The 20892-nt window shown below is 41.1% G+C and overlaps 1 protein-coding gene across 1 annotated transcript in view; it reads left to right on the forward strand.

Annotated features, from left to right (window-relative positions):
- The window catches only part of LOC109899871 (1-acyl-sn-glycerol-3-phosphate acyltransferase epsilon), an 87825-nt gene that overhangs the window by 8922 nt on the left and 58011 nt on the right, over nucleotides 1–20892 (forward strand). Inside the window, exons 2-6 of the mRNA XM_020495483.2 lie at nucleotides 6086–6155; nucleotides 6283–6398; nucleotides 6517–6606; nucleotides 8667–8757; nucleotides 16921–17082. Coding sequence (XP_020351072.1) covers nucleotides 6086–6155; nucleotides 6283–6398; nucleotides 6517–6606; nucleotides 8667–8757; nucleotides 16921–17082 — 529 coding nt within the window. The remainder of the gene's footprint in view (nucleotides 1–6085; nucleotides 6156–6282; nucleotides 6399–6516; nucleotides 6607–8666; nucleotides 8758–16920; nucleotides 17083–20892) is intronic.

Here is a 20892-nt window from a genome sequence, read left to right on the forward strand (position 1 = left end):
CGGTTAGACCATCTTTAGTGATTGAGATTGCACTTAACTATGATTGCAATTGGATGTCATGACATAAGTTGGTCAGGAATAGTCTTGCTACAAAGAAACATCAAACTACTTTATAAAGGCACGGGTCTGATTTAAAATCATATTCGGATTAGTATAGCCACAATTGGAATTTCTAATCATATCCTATTGTCAAATATCATCATGTATAATATTTGAATGGTTATTTTTTTTTATTGAAGAGCTAATTCAAATAGATTGCCAATACAAGTAATTACTGGGTTAGTTTCATCTCATATTCTAAAAATATGTTTCCTGTATTTGAGACTCAGTGAAAGTTTAACATACTCTTTCAAATACGCTATGTACCATTTTGAAAATACACATACATCGCATTTGTAATAATGGCATTTATCCCATATTGGAGATTTGATGAAAGGACCTTTTCAAGTATTTTGTCAGCTAACTCAGTGTATTTGTTGTACAACTACTCAATCACATTCTATTTAAGTCCCTTTATGCATCAGCAGTTGTCACAAAGTGCTTATATGGATAGATACCCATCCTTAAACCCCAAAGAGCAAGTAATGCCTATGTAGAAGCAGTGGCTAGTAAAAACTCCCATAGAAAGGCAGGAACCTAGGAAGACAGCGCAAAACCAGGCTCCGAGGAGTGGCCAGTCCTCTTCTGACTTGGCGGAGTGGAGATTATAAGAGTACATGGCCATTAAGGCCAGATCATTCTTCAAGATTTTCTAACATTCATAGATGACTAGCAGGGTCAAATAATAATAATAATAATAATAATAATAATAATAATAATAATAATAATAATAATAATACCAGTGGTTAAAGAGGGTGCAACAGATCAGCACCTCGGGAGTAAATGTCAGTTTGCTTTTCATAGCTGAGCATTCAGAGGTAGAGCGCGGTAGAAACAGCAGGTCCGGGACAAAGTAGCACATCCAGTGAACAGGTCAGGGTTCCAACTACTCCACTATATGTTATGCACTAGAAGCATGCTTACTTTACTATTTTGGAAACTGTTTCAAATACATGAATCAATTGATTTTACTTAAAGTATTACAACTACTCCTATCTTATGTACTAAAAGCATTTATACTGTACCCTTTTGAAATACACCTCCAAACTACTTACACTACATGACAAAAGGTATGTGGACACCTGCTTGTCGATCATCTCAATAAGAAATCATGGACATTAATATGGAGTTGGTCCCCCTTTGCTGCTAAAACAGCCTCCACTCTTCTAGGAAGGCTTTCCACTGATGTTGGAACATTGCTGCAGGGACTTGCTTCCCTTCAGCCACGAGCATTAGTGAGGTTGGGCACTGATGTTGGGAGATGAGGCCTGGGTCACATTTGGCTTTCCAATTCATCCCCAGGGTTTAAGAAGGGGTTGAGGTCAGGGCTCAGTGCAGGCCAGTCAAGTTCTTCCACACCGATCTCTACAAACAATTTCTTTATGGGCCTCGCTTTGTGCATGGGGCATTGTCATGCTGAAACAGGAAAGGGCCTTCCCCAAACTGTTTCCACAACGTTTGAAGCACAGAATTGTCTAGTATGTCATTGTATGCTATAGTGTAAGATTTACCTTCACTGGAACTAAGGGGCCTAGCTCGACCCAAACTTTACATTTTGCACTATGCATTAGGGCAGGTAGCCTTCTCCTGGCACCTGCCAAACCCAGATTCGTCCATCGGACTGCCGGATGGTGAAGCGTGATTCAAAACTCCAGAGAATGTGTTTCCACTACTCCAGAGTCCAAGCGAGCTTAACACATGTCAATGCAAAAAGGAATTGTCCATAGAGCACCGAGACGTGATAATGTTGGCACAGATCTGGGGAAGGGAACCCAAAAATGTCTGCAGCATTGAAGGTCCCCAAGAATACAGGGGCCTCCATCACTCTTACATGGAAGAAGTTTGGAACCACCAAGACTCTTCCTAGAGCTGGCCGCCTAGTCAAACTGAGCAATTGGTGGAGGTGACCAAGAACCCGATGGCCATTGACAGGACTCCAGAATTCCTCTGTGGAGATAGTTGTCCTTCTGGAAATTCTCCCATCTTTGCAGCATTCCACCAATCAGGCATTTGTGGTAGAGTGGCCAGATGGAAGCCACTCTTCAGTAAAAGGCACATGACAGCCCACTTGGAGTTTGCCAAAAGGTACCTAAATGACTCAGACCATAAGAAACAAAGTGCTCTGGTCTGATGAAAGCACTCTCTGAAAGGTTTTATCGTCGGCTGAGCCCCAGCCAACAATCTAAGTCTCTGCTCTCTTTGCTTTTGATCTGTGGTTATGTTTTAGTTGTGGTGGTCTAGCTGGTCTCCAGTTGTTGGGCTCTGGCTTGCTGACCATAACTGTGGTGATTGGCGAGGCTAATAGCTATTTGGTGAAATGGCTAATAGCTATTTGGTGAAATGGCTAACATTAGCTGGCTGGCTGGCTAGGATTACTGCGTATAGCTAACATTCTTTGATAACTGGTTAGATAGTGTTATGTATTTCCCAAACTTTGGTTTATTTTATTGTAGCTGTAAGCCAGGTGTTGATTGCACTGCACAAGTCGGGCAATTGCTAACGTAAAGTTGATTTGTAACAATAAATTCATAAAGTATTTGCTTGTTGGCTGAAAATATACATTTGTTGGCTGAAGTTATACATTTGATGTTATTTACATTACAGGAAATATTATATCACCTCAAACAATTCCCAACGTGGTTTCGGGAATTCTGATTGGTTTAAGTAATAACTTGAAAAATAGAACAGTCTGGTGTGACTTTGCATTGGGACTTTTGATGTGTGCAAATCCATATGTTACATTTATGTTAACTACCCTATAATTGTTTTATTCTGTGTTAAAGGTCATTCCAAAAATTGATCAATTTGAAGACCCCTTGAAGTATAAAATATATACACGTTTTTGTTTAAACATTTTATTTGGCCTTATTGCTATTAGCCCATACAAACTCATTGAATAATATATTCACTACATGGAACAACAGATAGTCCCCCCTCAAAATTTAGTCAGTTTGTTCTGAGTGTCTGACCTATATCTGAGAGAGAAGATCAGGATATATTTTTGGAACTAAACAGTCTCATATATACTTCCATTTAATTTTTCAACTGTTACTGGGTGTCCTTCAGACTAGTCTTGTGAGGCCTGTAGGCGTCCTAGAGCAGAACAACAGTGTTCGTGAGAGTCTCACCTTTGCACAGAGGGGTCATATTAGTGTGTAGCCCAGACGGGTTGGACACTAGTATTTTTTTTTCTTTCACAAACTGATTTATTTTAAGAAGCTAACTGAAACCGAACCAGTTGTCATTAGTGTTGGGCTACTTCTTCACCAGTCCTCTAGGGAGCAAAATGGCTAGTTAAAAACGTGTGAATGTGTGATCTGTATACGTTTAGTGCTTTATGAGTCTGGGATATTGCATTCGGCATCCAGTTTTACCTGTGGTATGCTGTTTTATTTATTTGTTTATTTTGTGGCACCACGCCTCTTAAATGTAAAGTCCCCATGTTAGATTTGTTTTTATTCAATTCCGCATGGTATGAGAACGAGAGGTCGACCGATAATGATTTTAACGCCGATACCGAACAGGCAGTTAACCCCAGCAGTTAACCCACTGTTCCTAGGCCGTCATTGAAAATAAGAATTTGTTCTAGTTAAATAAAGGTCAAATAAAAAAAATCCAGCCAGAGAAATATCCGCCTTTTTTGGAGTCAACAGAAGTTAGAAATAACACAATATTCACTTACCTTTTGATCTTCATCAGAAGGCACTCCCAGGAATCCAGGTTTGACAATAAATGACTGATTTGTTCCATAAAGTCCATCATTTATGTCCAAATAGCCACTTGTTAGTGTGTTCAGCCCAGTAATCCATCTTCATGAGGTGCGAGCACTTTGTCCAGACAAAAACTCAAAGTTCCGTTACAGGTCGTAGAAACAAGTCAAACGATGTATTGAATCAATCTTTAGGATGTTTTTAACATAAAACATCAATAATGTTCCAACTGGAGAATTCCTATGTCTGAAGAAAAGCACTGGAACGAGAGGTAACTCTGTCGGGAGCGCGCGTCACGAGCCTGAGACACTCTGCCAGTCCACTGACTCAAACAGGTCTCATGAGCCCCTCCTTTATAGTAGAATCCTCATTTAAGTTTCTAAATACGGTTGACATCTAGTGGAAGCCGTAGGAAGTGCAACTTTATCCATATCCCACTGTGTATTCGGTAGGCCAAGCTTTGAAAAACTACAAACCTCAGATTTCCCGTTTCCTGGTTGGATTTTTCTCAGGTTTTCGTGTTCTGTTATACTCAGACATCATTCGAACAGTTTTAGAAACTTCAGAGTGGTTTCTATCCAATACTAATAATAATTATATTAGCATCTGGGACAGAGTAGGAGGCAGTTCACTCTGGGCACGATATTCATCCAAAAGTGAAAATGCTGCCCCCTATCCCAAAAGAGTTAACCCACTGTTCCTAGACAGTTATGAAAATAAGAATGTGTTAACTGACTTGCCTAGTTAAATAAAGGTGTGGGTAAAAAAAATACATCTTGAAATCGGCCCTAATTAATCGTCCATTCCAATTAATCAGTCGACCTCAGGGGCTACTCTTCTCAATCTGCAAAAGCAGGGTGTCTGCGGAAAGCTGAGTATCTTGGCTATTGATCTGTGCCTTAATCGTTGGTGTGACTTACCATTCATATGGTAGTTAAGAGCAGGCCGAGCCGGTGAACTCATTTCAAGATTGCTGCTACCTACTTTCCGGTTAGGGTTGCGAAGCATAAACAAAATTAACACGGAATACGTTGCTTCACACCGAAATCCGGGACTCCACAGATCATGAGGATGTCTTATTTGTCCGTCTGTGACCTACCGCTTTTGACCACCAGCCCTGAGTCCAAATGTTTATTTTACACTAGGGCTGGGCGATATGGCCAGAATATAATGGTATTTTTTTCAAATTGAACAGTATTTTATGTTTTTGATTAATAAAGGTTCTACATTTGCTTTGAGAAATGCGTGACCCTAGGCAACACACACATTCTAAATTATTTCAATGGCTTTCTCCATTCTGATTGTTTTTATACTGTTCAATTCAACTTCAACCTAAAATAATTTCCTGCATTTCCATACATTTCTGCATTTCCTGCACTCACTGCCACGATATGGGCAAAAAAACTAGGCCTTATTTTTAACCAAATGTTGCGATTTAGATCATAACAGTTGGGTGAACTGTTGGAATCATGGAAATAGAATGTTTATTCTATAGTTAGAATACTAATAATAGTGGGCACTTTGAACACAGTGTTTGACATGACAATGAATAAAAATGGATGGATGAGTTATTGTGACAGGGTAGGAACCAAAGTGATGTTCAGTGTTTCCTATGGGACCCTATAATCTTTGGCTACATTAAATCTTTATTCATGTAGCCAACATGGTCACGCTTCACCTATTTCTCTTTGATTTAGAAGATACTGTTGCACAAACATGCTGATTTAGGCCTCCACCAGCACTGGTAGCTAGCTAATACAGCCTGATACATTTGCTCTGACTTTTGGCCAGCTGACTAGCGATTAGCATTAGTGGCTAACACGATTTAGCTTAACTTGCTAAGACAGTACAAACTAGCTGTTTGCTGATGTAAGAAACACAAACTAATATTGTAATTTATAGAACGCTTGTGGATTTATATTAAGGTTAAAGTGGAAACAACTTTGTTGCATGTGCTACATTGACCATTACACATTTAACAAACATTCAAGTACTGTTATAGAAGGTAAAGTAAAAACCCAAACCAGTCCGTGCATCAATACCGGCATAGTAAAATACGGTATACCGCCCAGGCCTATTTTACACAACGTTTTCACCAAACAACTAACAAAGTAAGCTTCGATTTGGTCTGTGTTTGTTACATGGGCATTATGAAATCCTTGGTAGGAACAAATCTAGCCTATTGCCAATGTTATCTGATTTATGTATGACTTTCTGTTTGTCATTATGCCCTTATGTCTTTTAGGCCTAGTAAACTGGTGTTCATTCTTCTTTAGATTGTTATTTATGGAGAAGTGCCAAAGAAAAAAGAGAATGTAGTCTACCTTTCCAACCATCAATGCACAGGTGAGCTGTTCCTTTTCAACAAAATACTTAACTAATTCATTTCTGTTCATTCTGAGTGAGAATAATTTGTTCAAGTTTGGCACATGATGCAGTTGGACTAAAACCCTTGCTTTCTCTTGTCATACAGCGGACTGGATCATTGCTGACATGTTAGCCATTAGGCAGAAAGCACTTGGCCATGTGAGATACGTCCTAAAAGATGGGCTGAAATGGCTCCCATTATACGGATGGTATTTCTCTCAGGTAATATATTTATCTAAAAGTTTTGGACTGTTAGATGCTATAATATATATTGTGCTTATTGGTAAGAGTGATTTAAGCCTATTTGGTATAATTTTTTTCATCAAATGTTCATTTTTAGCATGGAGGTGTCTACGTGAAGCGAAGCGCAAAGTTTGACGAGAAGGCAATGAAAAAGAAGCTCTCGTCACAAACAGTGTTGGGAACACCAGTAAGTATTTAAGGAGCACACTGGCACAAACTGTCTGATTTGGGAATGTTATTTACTCCCGAAAGCATTTTTGGTGATAAGCATGTTATTTCTTGCATCGCAGCCAATAACATTTTACATGGCTGCCAACAAAACTGTTTAATGCTGTTACTTCATTCAATGGATTCTATTGATGGGCTGTGAGGGTGTCTGTGAAATACCATAAAAGTGCTCTTACTTTATCCCAATTTGTCATTCTTTGAAGAGCGTTGCTATTCTAAAATATACATGAAACCAACTGAAATATTTATAAAGGCCGTTTTGGTCACTGGCATGTCCGTTCTAAATGTTTCCCTGTGCCTAGTCTATATCAGGAAGGACAGCTGTTGCCAAATAACTTCTTCCCAGGACACTAAGATCCACAGCTTGTTGTTTGAGCTTCTGGGCTACCCTTTGTCCCTGGGCTTCTGTGCTAGCATTTTGTCATGATTTTCTGACTAGTCTTGTCTTCATGACACCCAGGTTTTCATATGTGCATGGGTACAGTTTATTTGGAAAGTATTAAGACCTTTTTCCACATTTAGGTATGTAACTGCCTTTTCCTCATCAAGCTACACACAATACTCCATAATGGCAAAGCGAAAACAGGTTTTTAGAAATTTTAGCAAATTTCTAGCAAAAAATGAAAACAGCTTATTTACATAAGTATTCTGATCCTTTGAATTGGGACTCAAAATTGATCTCAGGTGCATCCTGTTTTCGTTGATTATCGTTGAGATGTTTCAAGAACTTGACTGGAGTCTACCTTTGGTAAATTAAATTGATTGGACATGATTTGGAAATACACACATATGTCTACATAAGGTCCCACAGTTGACCGTGCATGTCTGAGCAAAAACCAAGCCATGAGGTTGAAGGAATAGTCTGTACAGCTCCGACAGGATTGTGTCGAGGCACATATCTGGGGAAGCGTAGCAAAACATTTCTGCAGCATTGAAGGTCCCCAAGAACACTGGCCTGCATCATTCTTAAATTGAAGAAGTTAGGAACCGTCAAGACTCTCTTCCTAGGGCTGGCCACCTGCCCCAAACTGAGCAATCGGGGGAGAAGGGCCTTGGTCAGGGAAGTGACCAAGAACCTGATGGCTACTGTGAAAGGGCTCTAGATTGACAACCATCTCCACAGAGGCATTCTGGAAGGTTATCCCATCTCTGCAGCACTCACCCAATTAAGGATGGGTTTTATGGTAGTGGCCAGACGGAAGCCACTCAGTAAAAGGCACATGACAGCCCGTTTGGTGTTTGCTAAAAGGCACCTAAATGTCTCTGACCATAAGAAACAAAATGCTCTTGTCTGATACAATCAAGATTTGACTTGGCCTGAATGCCTGTCACCATCCCTACGGTGAAGCATGGTGTGGCAGCATCATGCTGTGGGGATATTTTTCAGTGGCAGGGACTGGGAGACTAGTCTGGATTGAGGGAAAGATGAACAGCGCAAAATACAGAGATCCTTAATGAAAGCCTGCGCCAGAGTGCTCAGGACCTCAGACTGGGGCCAAGGTTAACCTTCCTAACAGGACAACGACCTTAAGTACACGGTCAAGACAATGCAGGAGTGGCTTCGGCACAAGTTTCTGAATGTGTTTGAGTGGCCAGAGCCCGGACTTGAAACCGATTAAACATCTCTGGAGAGACCTGAAAATGGCTGTTCAGCGACACTCCCCATCCAACCTGACAGAGGATCTGCAGGTGTGCCAAGCTAGTAGCGTGATACCCAAGAAGACTCGAGGCTGTAATCCCTGCCTAAGGTCCTTCAACAAAGTGCTGAGTAAAGGGTCTCAACACTTGTGATATTGTGCTTTGTCATTATGGGGTATTGTGTGTAGATTAATACATTTTAGATTAAGGCTGTAAGGTAACAACGTGGAAAAAGTAAAGTGCTCTGAATACTTTCCGAATGCGCTCTATGTAGAAACATAGTCTTAGACTACTAACCTTGCGAGTAATGATGTGCTGATCTCCCCTGCAAGACTTCCCTTACTGTAACTTAAACCCCTGTTTGTTTTGATTTCGGTGTAGATGTATCTTGTCATCTTCCCAGAAGGAACCCGATACAACCCTGAACTCAAGAAGATGATCAGCGACAGTCAGGCTTTTGCCACTAAAGAAGGTGCTCTTTCATACTTTCACATTGATTTATAAATTCCGAGCTAGTGTATTCTTTCATGACTAATCGCAAAGCTTTGGGGAGGATTAACGAATGGGGGTCATGTAGGGGTAATGCATTGGAATTGGGTACTTCACCTTCTTCCCCTCCCATGCTTAATGGATTCCTTATCCCACATTGAAAGTGATTGTTGTAGCACTGCTTTCTTTTTCAACCTTTAACCTCTGAAACTCAGCAACTTCCCATTGGCCATGTTCAGTGGCAGAATACAGAGGGGGACTCAATCCCAAACATTTTTTAAACTGTATAATGGTTTTTGGGTAATAAGGTATTTGGTAACAAGGGTTTTAACAAATACAACTTGCAACTTAAAAGCAAGATACATTTGCCGTGACAGCGGATACAATCTACCCTCCCAACAAATTTTTTGCAATCTCTTGTCAAAATCTCACAACCCAAATAAATGTCTGTTGACCGCATTAGTGGAACCTTAGACAAAATGAGAAGTCGCCTGGCTGTAATATTTTTTTTTTTTAATCCACGTCAGTGGATTGCTGGTTCAGTGCTAAGAGCTTGGCAGCTTGGACCAGTGAGCTCCTTTTTAATTAATAAATTTTTTTAATTCCAGAGGCTGTAGCTTATAAATTGGGCTAAAGGTTAATTTGTGATTACAAAAGTATGTTACTGCTGATTTATAAGTGATTTATGTTGCTAGACCTAATTAGCAAGAGCAAGTTGAAAGGTTTGAAATGGATTCTTGTTTATGACCTTTTCTTTCATAAAGTAGTTGACTACCACACTACATGGCCAAATGTATGTGGACACCTGCTTGTCGAACATCTCATTCCAAAATCATGGGCATTAATATGGAGTTGGTCCCCCTTTAACTGATATAAAAGCATCTCCACTTCTGGAATGGCTTTCCAGTAGATGTTGGAACATTGGACCTTGCTTCCATTCAGCCACAAGCATTAGTGAGGTTGTCTACTGACATTGGGCGACTACGTCTGGCTCGCAGTCGGCGTTCCAATTTATTCCAAAAATGTTCGATGGGTTTGAGGTCAGGGCTCTGTGCAGGCCAGTCAAGTTCTTCCACACCGATCTCGACAAGCCATTTCTGTATGGACCTCACTTGGTGTACGGGGGCATTGTCATGCTGAAACAGGAAAGGGTCTTCCTCAAACTGTTGCCACAAAAATGGAAGCACAGAATCGTCTATAATGTTATTGTATGCTGTAGCTATAAGATTTTCCTTCACTGGATCTAATGGGCCTAGCCCGAACCATGAAAAACAGCCCCCAGAACATTATTCCTCCACCATGGCGCTATGCATTGGGGCAGGTAGTGTTCTCCTGGCATCTGGCAAACCCAGATTTGTCAGTTGGACTGCCAAATGGTGAAGCGTGATTCATAACTCCAGATAACGCGTTTCCACTGCTCCAGCCGACGCTTGGCATTGCGCATGCTAATCTGAGCCTTGTGTGTGGCTGCTCGGCCATGGAAACCCATTTCATGAAGCTCACGATGAACAGTTATTGTGCTGACGTTGCTTCCAGGGGCAGTTTAGAACTCTGAGTGAGTGTTGCAACTGAGGACAGACAATTTTTATGAGCTGAAGCACTCTGTGGTCCCATTATGTGAGCATTTGTGGTCTACCATTTCTCGGTTGAAACATTGCTCCTAGATGTTTCCACATCACAATAACAGCACTTGACTGACTTGTTGGCATATTATCTCAGTGCCATGTTGAAAGTCACTGAGCTCTTCAGTATGGCCATTCTACTGCCAGTGTTTGTCTATGGAGATTGCATATCTGTGTGCTCTATTTTACACACGTCAGCAACGGGTGTGGCTAAAATAGCCAAATCCACTAATTTGAAGGGGTGACCACATACTACTTGTTTACTATAATGTACTTATTTTCTATACTTAGTATTAGCTTAATTTTATTAATACTCTAAAGATCAAATGCCCTGTGCAGTCAAGTGATATTCCTGTGTTTTAATATTTCCACACTGGTTGGAATAATATTGTGAAAATGTGTATGAACTGTTTGAAAAGACTGCCTGGAATTTCAGTCTGCTTTAGTGTTTTGGCCTGCCTGGTGACCTTACCAGGCAGTTAATTAGTTAGTAGACCAATAAGAACGAGAGTTCCAAACCTCTGCCAATAACAGCTACTTTTCCTCTCTTGGACCACTCCCAGAATGTCCTAGCAAAAATCTTGCTTGAGAAATTGCCCTTTGCTAAGAAGCTATTGTTTTATTTTTTACCATTTTTAATTGAAAACAATTAGGTACTTAGTTTGTTACCCAGAAATTGTTTGATATTGAGGAACTGCTGCTTTGGGTCTTTTAGATCATAATCCCTTGTGTGAGCTGCTTCTGAAGTTATAACATCACAGCCATATCACCATGAAATGGAATGCAAAATATACCCAGTGTGGCACTCGATAAACTTGCAGTCTTATGTTTGCATAGCAACAGATTTAACTACACTGAAGAAAAATATTAACTTAAAATGTTGGTCCATGTTTAATGAGTTGAAATAAAAGATCCCAGAAATTGTTTGTGCACAAAATGCTTATTTCTCTCAAATGTTCTGCACAAATTTGTTTACATTCCTGTTAGTGAGCATATCTGCTTTGCCAAGATAATCCATCCATCTGACAGGTGTGGCATTTCAAGAAGCTGAAACAGCATGGCCATTATGCAGATGCACCTTGTGCTGGGAACAATAAAAGGCCACTCTAAAATCTGCAGTTTTGTCACACAACACAATGTCTCAAGTTGAGGGAGCATGCAATTGGCATGCTGACTGCAGCAATATCCGCGGGTGGACGACAATGCAAATAGTCTTTGTAGCAATTTGAATAGATGTTCAGTAGTCTTATGGCTTGGGGGTAGAAGCTGTTTAGAAGCCTCTTGGACCTAGACTTGGTGCTCCGGTACCGCTTTCCGTGCGGTAGCAGAGAGAACAGTCTAGCGTGGCTGCAGTCTTGGACAATTCTTTTGGGGGCCTTCCTCTGACACTGCCTGGTATAGAGGTCCTGAATGGCAGGAAGCTTAGCCCCAGTGATGTACTGAGCCATACGCACTACCCTCTGTAGTGCCTTGCGGTCGGAGGCAGAGCAGTTGACATACCAGGGCAGGAGTACAGGAGGGGACTGAGCACACGACCCCCGTGTTGAGGATCAGCGTGGAGGATGTGTTGTTCCCTACCCTTACCGCCTGGGTGCGTCCCGTCAGGAAGTCCAGGATCCAGTTGCAGAGCGAGGTGTTTAATCCCAAGGTCCTTAGCTTAGTGATGAGCTTTGAGGACACTATGGTGTTGAACGCTGAGCTACTGTCTGAACAGCATTCTCACACAAGTGTTCCTTTTGTCCAGGTGTGACAGGGCAGTGTGGAGTGGATCTGATGGGGTGGTATGCAAATTGGAGTGGGTCTATGGTTTCTGGGATAATGATGTTGATGTGAGCCATGACCAGCCTTTCAAAGCACTTCATGGCTACAGACGTGAGTGCTACGGGTCGGTAATCATTTAGGCAGGTTACCTTAGTGTTCTTGGACACAGGGACTATGGTGGTCTGCTTGAAACATGTTGGTATTACAGACTCGGACAGGGAGAGGTTAAAAATGTCAATGAAGCCACTTGCCAGTTGGTCAGCGCATGCTCAGAGTATACGTCCTGGTAATCTGTCTGGCCCTGCGTCCTTGTGAATGTTGACCTGTTTAAAGGTCTTACTCACATCAACTGTGGAGAGCGTGATTACATAGTCATCTGGAACAGCTGGTGCGCTCATGCATGTTTCAGTGTTACTTTCCTCGAAGTGAGCATAGAAATAATTTAGCTCGTATCAATGGGTAGCTCTCTGCTGTGCTTCCCTTTGTAGTCTGTAATAGTTTGCAACCCCTGCCACATCCGACGAGCATCAGAGCCAGTGTAGTATGATTTGATCTTAGTCCTGTATTGACGCTTTGCCTGTTTGATGGTTCGTCGGAGGGCATAGCGGAATTTCTTATAAGCTTCCGGGTTAGAGTCCCGCTCCTTGAAAGCTGCAGCTCTACCCTTCAGCTCAGTGCGGATGTTGCCTGTAATCCATGGCTTCTCGTTGGGGTATGTACGTACAGTCACTGTGGGGGAAAACGTCATCAATGCACTTATTGATGAAGCCGATGACTGATATGATATACTCCTCAATGCCATTGGAGGAATCGCGGAACATATTCCAGTCTGTGCTAGCAAAACAGTCCTGTAGCTTAGCATCTGCTTCATCTGACCACTTTTTTCCATTGATCTAGTCACTGTTGCTTCCTGCTTTAGTTTTTGCTTGTAAGCAGGAATCGGGAGGATAGAATTATGGTCAAATTTGCTAAATGGAGGGCGAGGGAGAGCTTGGTAAGCGTCTGTGTGTGGAGTAAAGGGGATTGCAGTTTTTTAAAATTAATTAATTAATTTCTCTCTCTCTTCTGGTTGCACATTTAACATGCTGATGGAAATTGGGTATAACCGATTTGTTTCCCTGCATTAAAGTCCCCGGCCACTAGCAGTGCCGCCTCTGAGCTCTTTCCGGTTTGCTTATGGTGGTATACAGCTCATTCAGTGCGGTCTTAGTGCCAGCATCAGTCTGTGGTGGTATGTAGACATCTACAAAAAATTGATAAACTCTCTAGGTAGAGTGGTCTACAGCTTATCATGTGATACTCTACCTCAGGTGAGCAAAACCTTGAGACTTCTTTAGATATCGTTATTTTCCAGCGATTGTGCATAGGCCAGTAGTACGGATGGCAAGGGAAGATTAGCCACTCGTCGGCAGATCCTCACAAGGCACCCTGATCTCTTTCCGCGATGTCTCTTTCTCCTGCGAATGACAGAGATGAGGGTCTGTTCGGGTGTCTGGAGTAAATCCCCTTTGTCCTTTTCGTTAAAGAGATTCTTCGTCCAGTTCAAGGTGAGGAATCACTGTTCTGATTTCCAGAAGCTCTTTTCGGTCATAAGAGACGGTTGCAGCAACATTATGTACAAAATAAGTTACAAAAATGCAAATAAACAAACAAAATCGCGCGGTTGGTTAAGAGCCCATGAAACGGCTGCCATCCTCCGGCGCCAATTCATATATGGTTTTAGATAATTGTTGGTCTCAAGTGCAGCCGACATTCTTTCTGATTTTAGTGATTACAAAGACTACATTCGTCACCTCTTAAGTATGGGCTCGTTTGTCCATTGATCCTGCAATTTGTCCACTGTCTACCATTCAGATATATGACCTGATTATTTAAATGGAGTGCTGTATTGCTGTTAGCATTTATTGACAGAACAGTTTGGAGATAACGGTACAATTATTACAGTTAGTGGTAAATTATTATATTTACTGTACATTTTCGTTAGCAAAATCTGAAAATACTCTGGATACATGAGAGGAATTTTCCTGGAAAATGTGGGGTAGGTGCAACATACCAACATCCCTGGGTCGCAGCTAGCAACTCTCTGCAGCTCTCTCTGCAGCTCTCTCTGCAGCTAGCAACTGGAACGAGCTGCAACATACTCAAACTGGACAGTTTTATCTAACAAAGACTCAATCATGGACACTTTGACAGTTGTGGCTGCTTTGTGTGTTGTATTGTCTCTTACCTTAATGATCTTTGTGCTGTTGACTGTGCCCAGTAATGTTTGTACCATGTTTTGTGTTACCATGCTATGTTGTCTTAATTTTCCCTTTGTTGTGTTGTCTCCCTTGTTGTGATGTGTTTGGTCCTATATTTATATTGTATTTTTTTTTATCCCAAGCCCTCGTCCCTGCAGGAGGCCTTTTGGTAGGCCGTCATTGTAAATAAGAATTTGTTCTTAACTGACTTGCCTAGTTAAATAAAATAAACATAAACAAACTAGGGTTTGAGTGAGAGGACTGGTGTCTCCAAGTGGCCATGCACCTCTCCAAAGACACAATCCAAAAACGTCAATTATAAAACCACAATCTGGGTCACTTGGGCATGATTCTAAAGCTAAGTTATGAAATACGATCTTATGCAATTCAGAGAGAAACCGATTCTTTAATTTTTGTGTGCGTAGAAAGGAGTCCAGTGCATGCAAATGTTCTTCACAATGAACAGGCTAATTATGTTTAGAACAACCCAGGCTATGACATAATATCTTGTAACTGAATGTTGACACTATATACAGTTGAAGTCAGAAGTTTACATACACTTAGGTTGGAGTCATTAACTTGTTTTTCAACCACTCTGTAATGTTCTTGTTAACAAACTATAGTTTTGGACATTACTTTGCATGACACAAGTAATATTTCACATAATTCACTGTATCACAATTCCAGTGGGTCAGAGGTTTACATACACTAAGTTGACTGCCTTTTTTAAACAGCTTGGAAAATACCCGAAAATGATGTTATGGCTTTAGAAGCTTCTGATGGGCTAATTAACATAATTTGAGTCAATTGGAGGTGTATCTGTGGATGTATTTCAAGGCCTACCTTCAAATTCAGTGCCTCTTTACTTGACATCATGGGAAAATCAAAAGAAATCAGCCAAGACCTCAGAAAAAAAATTGTAGGCCTCCACAAGTCTGGTTCATCCTTGGGAGCAATTTCCAAATGCCTGAATGTACCAGGTTCATCTGTACAAACAATAGCACACAAGTATAAACACCATGCAGCCGTCATACCGCTCAGGAAGGAGACGTGTTCTGTCTCCTAGTGATGAACGTACTTTGGTGCGAAAAGTGCAAATCAATCCCAGAACAGCAAAAGGACCTTGTGAAGATGCTAGAGGAAACGGGTACAAAAGTATCTATATCCACAGTAAAATGAGTCCTATATCGACAACTTGAAAGGCCGCTCAGCAAGGAAGAAGCCGCTGCTCCAAAACTGCCATTAAAAAAGGCAGACTACGGTTTGCAACTGCACATGGGGACAAAGATCGTACTTTTTGGAGAAATGTCCTCTGGTCTGATGCAACAAAAATAGAGCTGTTTGGCCCCATAATGACCATGGTTATGTTTAGAGGAAAAGGGGGGGGGCTTGCAAGCCGAAGAACACCACCCCAACTGTGAAGCACGGGGGTGGCAGCATCATGTTGTGGGGGTGCTTTGCTGCAAGAGGCACTTCAAAATGGATGGCACCATGAGATAGGAAAATTATGTGGATCTATTGAAGCAACATCTCAAGACATCAGTCATGAAGTTAAAGCTTGGTCGCAAATGGGTCTTCCAAATGGACCATGACCCCAAGCATACTTCCAAAGTTGTGACAAAATGGCATAAGGACAACAAAGTCGAGGTATTGGAGTGGCCATCACAAAGCCCTGACCTCAATCCTATAGAACATTTGTGGGCAGAACTGAAAAAGCATGTGCGAGCAAGGAGGCCTACAATCCTGACTCAGTTACACCAACTCTGTCAGGATGAATGAGCCCAAATTCAACCAATTTATTGTTGGAAACTTGTGGAAGGCTACCCAAAACGTTTGACCCAAGTTAAACAATTTTAAAGGCAAATACTAATTGAGTGTATATGAACTTCTGACCCACTGGGCATGTAATGACAGAAATAAAAGCTGAAATAAATAATTCTCTCTACTATTATTCTGACATTTCACATTCTTAAAATAGTGTTGATCCTAACTGACCTAAGACAATTTTTACTAGGATTAAATGTCAGGAATTGTGAAACTAAGGTGTATGTGAACTTCTGACTTCAGCTGTATGGCATGAGTTTAATGATTTGGAAATGTACAGTGCACATTTGGACTCACAGGTGTTTGGCTTGTATGACATCAAAGCAGTATTTATTATAATCATCAATATCTCATCTTTCAAAATACTTTGTCCTCTTAATTTACAGCATTTCCCTCACTCAGACAAAACATTTGCAAAGGTTGCCCAATTACTGGGAGGGAGGAGGGGGACGACTACTTGTCACGCTCAAGTTCAGAACAGCCGTCAATCAAAAACCATACAGCAATGTGAAGCACAGAGCCCGAGCTCTGACGTCATGTATAGCATTTTACTGTACAGCTACCATGTTCCATCTGAGACACATTAGTGCCCAAATCTGCCATTTTCAACATGTATACAGGTACGAGTGTAAAGGGCTACCACTGCATGTTGCCTGGCACATCAGAGTTAACCAATGCTCTCCTGTTTATTTCCCTCAGGGCTGGCTGCCTTAGACCATGTTCTGACCCCAAGAATGAAAGCCTCTCACGTTGCCATAGAGACCATGAGGGATCACCTGGATGCTGTTTATGATATCACCGTTGTGTATGAGGCAACACTGGGCAAAAGCAGTGATAGACAACCTGCCCCAACCATGCCAGGTATGAAGTTGTTCGAGACGATTCCGTTTTTTCAGGTATTAAAGGGGAACACGTTAGGAAGTAAAACTAAGCAAAGCGACGTTTTCAACCCACTAATACTAAACATGTGCAATTAACAAACTCTATATTTCATTTTTTGATCATCGACAAGGCTGTTTCAGAGTGATTGAGTTAAGTGCAGAAGACACATTTCAGAAGGCATTCAGTTGTACAACTGACTAGGTATCCCCCTTTCCCTTTATTTGAGCTATTGTCAGCACCATTTTAAATTGCAATAGTGATGACTGATGCCAGTGAGTCACTGGCAGGGATCATCAAATTGTCTGTTGCAGCCTTAAAGTATGGGTCAAATCATCAAATCAAATTTTATTTGTCACATACTCATGGTTAGCAGATGTTCATGCGAGTGTAGCGAAATGCTTGTGCTTCTAGTTCCGACAATGCAGTAATAACCAACGAGTAATCTAACCTAACAATTCCACAACTACTACCTTATACACACAAGTGTAAAGGGATAAAGAATATGTACATAAAGATATATGAATGAGTGATGGTATAGAACGGCATAGAGTACAGTATATACATATGAGATGAGTAATGTAGGGTATATAAACATTCTATTAAGTGGCATAGTTTAAAGTGGCTAGTGATACATCTATTACATAAAGATGGCAAGATGCAGTAGATGATATAGAGTACAGTATATACATGTACATATGAGATGAGTAATGTAGGGTATGTAAACATTATATTAAGTGGCTAGTGATATAGTTTTACATAAATTTCCATTATTAAAGTGGCTGGAGTTGAGTCAGTATGTTTGCAGCAGCCATTCAATGCTAGTGGTGGCTGTTTAACAGTCTGATGGCCTTGAGATAGAAGTGGTTTTTCAGTCTTTCGGTCCCTGCCTTGATGCACCTGTACTGACCTCGCCTTCTGGATGATAGCGGGTGAACAGGCAGTGGCTTGGGTGGTTGTTGTCCTTGATGATCTTTATGGCCTTCCTGTGACATCGAGTGGTGTAGGTGTCCTGGAGGGCAGGTATTTTTCTCTGGATAGCCTTACGGTATCGGGCGGCGATACAGCCTGACAGGATACTCTCGATCGTGCATATGTAGAAGTTTGTGAGTGCTTTTGGTGACAAGCCGAATTTCTTCAGCCTCCTGAGATTGAATAGGCGAGAGACAGAGGAAGAACAATGATTCCAAGCACCATTCTCCTTTTGAAGCTTCCAGTCTGTTAATCGAACTCAATCAGCATGACAGAGTGATCTCCAGCCTTGTCCTCGTCAAAACTCACACTTGTGTTAACGAGAGAATCGCCGACATGATGTCAGCTGGTCCTTTTGTGGCAGGGCTGAAATGCAGTGGAAATGTTTTTGGGGGGGTTCCGTTCATTTGCATGGCAAAGAGGGATTTTGCAATTAATTGTAATTAATCTGATCACTCTTCATAGCATTCTGTAGTATCATGGTACAGCAAATTTTGTGAAAAATAATATTTGTCATTCTCAACTTTTTGCCACGACTGTACAAATTACCTCTAACCTGTACCTCCGCACACTGACTTGGTACCGGTACCCCCTGTATTTAGCCTCGTTATTATGTTTATTTGTTTTTTATTATTTCTTACTTTAGTTTATTTGGTAAATATTTTCTTAACTCTTCTTGAACTGCACTGTTGGTTAAGGGCTTGTAAGTAAGCATTTCACGGTAATGTCTACTTTTTGCATTCAGTGCATGTGACAATAAAGTTTGATTTAATGAGTCTCAACTAAAATGTATAAAACGACACGACGGGGGTATATCTGACCTCCATCGAGGACGTGACAATGGTTAATCAAATCTCCCCGTTTCTGCCCATTTCTTTTGCGCAGTTTTACAAGCCTTCTCATACAGCTGCAACTGTATATGCATTTGTATATCAAGACCTTTCTTGAGTTGGCTCTGTGATGGTGTAACTGTTGATAATATATGAGTCTATGGTTGAGTCTGTAGGTATCCCAGAATTTTTGTGAGGGGAAAAAAATATGTTAGGGACCATGTAGGATGATTCACAATTGTTTGCCATAATGTAATTTTGGTAATGGCGAAACTGGTGAGAATTCCTTTGCATAAATTGCCCACGTTACTACAAATATTAATAGCTAATTATGAAAAATAAGATGCAGGATTTAAAAATATAAATATATAATTTTTTTATGGCTATAAAAAAAATACAAATCGAGGTGAGGGTGATGGAAATGCATTTGGGTAACGCTGTTTCGATGGAGGCAGTTGTGTTGCTGGTTCGAGCCCAGGGAGGAGCGAGGAAAGGGACGGAAGCTATACTGTTACACTAGCAATACTAAAGTGCCTATAAGAACATCCAATAGTCAAAGGTACAGTGCCTTGCGAAAGTATTCGGCCCCCTTGAACTTTGCGACCTTTTGCCACATTTCAGGCTTCAAACATAAAGATAAAACTATTTTTTTGTGAAGAATCAACAAGTGGGACACAATCATGAAGTGGAACGATATTTATTGGATATTTCATATATATTATATTATTTCATAACTATTTTAACAAATCAAAAACTGAAAAATTGGGCGTGCAAAATTATTCAGCCCCCTTAAGTTAATACTTTGTAGCGCCACCTTTTGCTGAAATTACAGCTGTAAGTCACTTTGGGTATGTTTCTATCAGTTTTGCACATCGAGAGACAAATTTTTTCCCATTCCTCCTTGCAAAACAGCTCGAGCTCAGTGAGGTTGGATGGAGAGCATTTGAACAGCAGTTTTCAGTTCTTTCCACAGATTCTCGATTGGATTCAGGTCTGGACTTTGACTTGGCCATTCAACACCTGGATATGTTTATTTTTGAACCATTCCATTGTAGATTTTGCTTTATGTTTTGGATCATTGTCTTGTTGGAAGACAAATCTCCGTCCCAGTCTCAGGTCTTTTGCAGACTCCATCAAGTGTCTGCAAAAGTCTCCAGAATGGTCCTGTATTTGGCTCCATCCATCTTCCCATCAATTTTAACCATCTTCCCTGTCCCTGCTGAAGAAAAGCAGGCCCAAACCATGATGCTGCCACCACCATGTTTGACAGTGGGGATGGTGTGGTCAGGGCTGTGTTGCTTTTACGCCAAACATAATGTTTTGCATTGTTGCCAAAAAGTTCAATTTTGGTTTCATCTGACCAGAGCACCTTCTTCCACATGTTTGGTGTGTCTCCCAGGTGGCTTGTGGCAAACTTTAAACAACACTTTTTATGGATATCTTTAAGAAATGGCTTTCTTCTTGCCACTCTTCCATAAAGGCCAGATTTGTGCAATATACGACTGATTGTTGTCCTATGGACAGAGTCTCCCACCTCAGCTGTAGATCTCTGCAGTTCATCCAGAGTGATCATGGGCCTCTTGGCTGCATCTCTGATCAGTCTTCTCCTTGTATGAGCTGAAAGTTTAGAGGGACGGCCAGGTCTTGGTAGATTTGCAGTGGTCTGATACTCCTTCCATTTCAATATCATCGCTTGCACAGTGCTCCTTGGGATGTTTAAAGCTTGGGAAATCTTTTTGTATCCAAATCCGGCTTTAAACTTCTTCACAACAGTATCTCGGACCTGCCTGGTGTGTTCCTTGTTCTTCATGATGCTCTCTGCGCTTTTCACGGACCTCTGAGACTATCACAGTGCAGGTGCATTTATACGGAGACTTGATTACACACAGGTGTATTGTATTTATCATCATTAGTCATTTAGGTCAATATTGGATCATTCAGAGATCTTCACTGAACTTCTGGAGAGAGTTTGCTGCACTGAAAGTAAAGG

This window comes from Oncorhynchus kisutch, linkage group LG11 (assembly GCF_002021735.2).
Source record: "Oncorhynchus kisutch isolate 150728-3 linkage group LG11, Okis_V2, whole genome shotgun sequence".
NCBI classification, from domain to species: domain Eukaryota; kingdom Metazoa; phylum Chordata; class Actinopteri; order Salmoniformes; family Salmonidae; genus Oncorhynchus; species Oncorhynchus kisutch.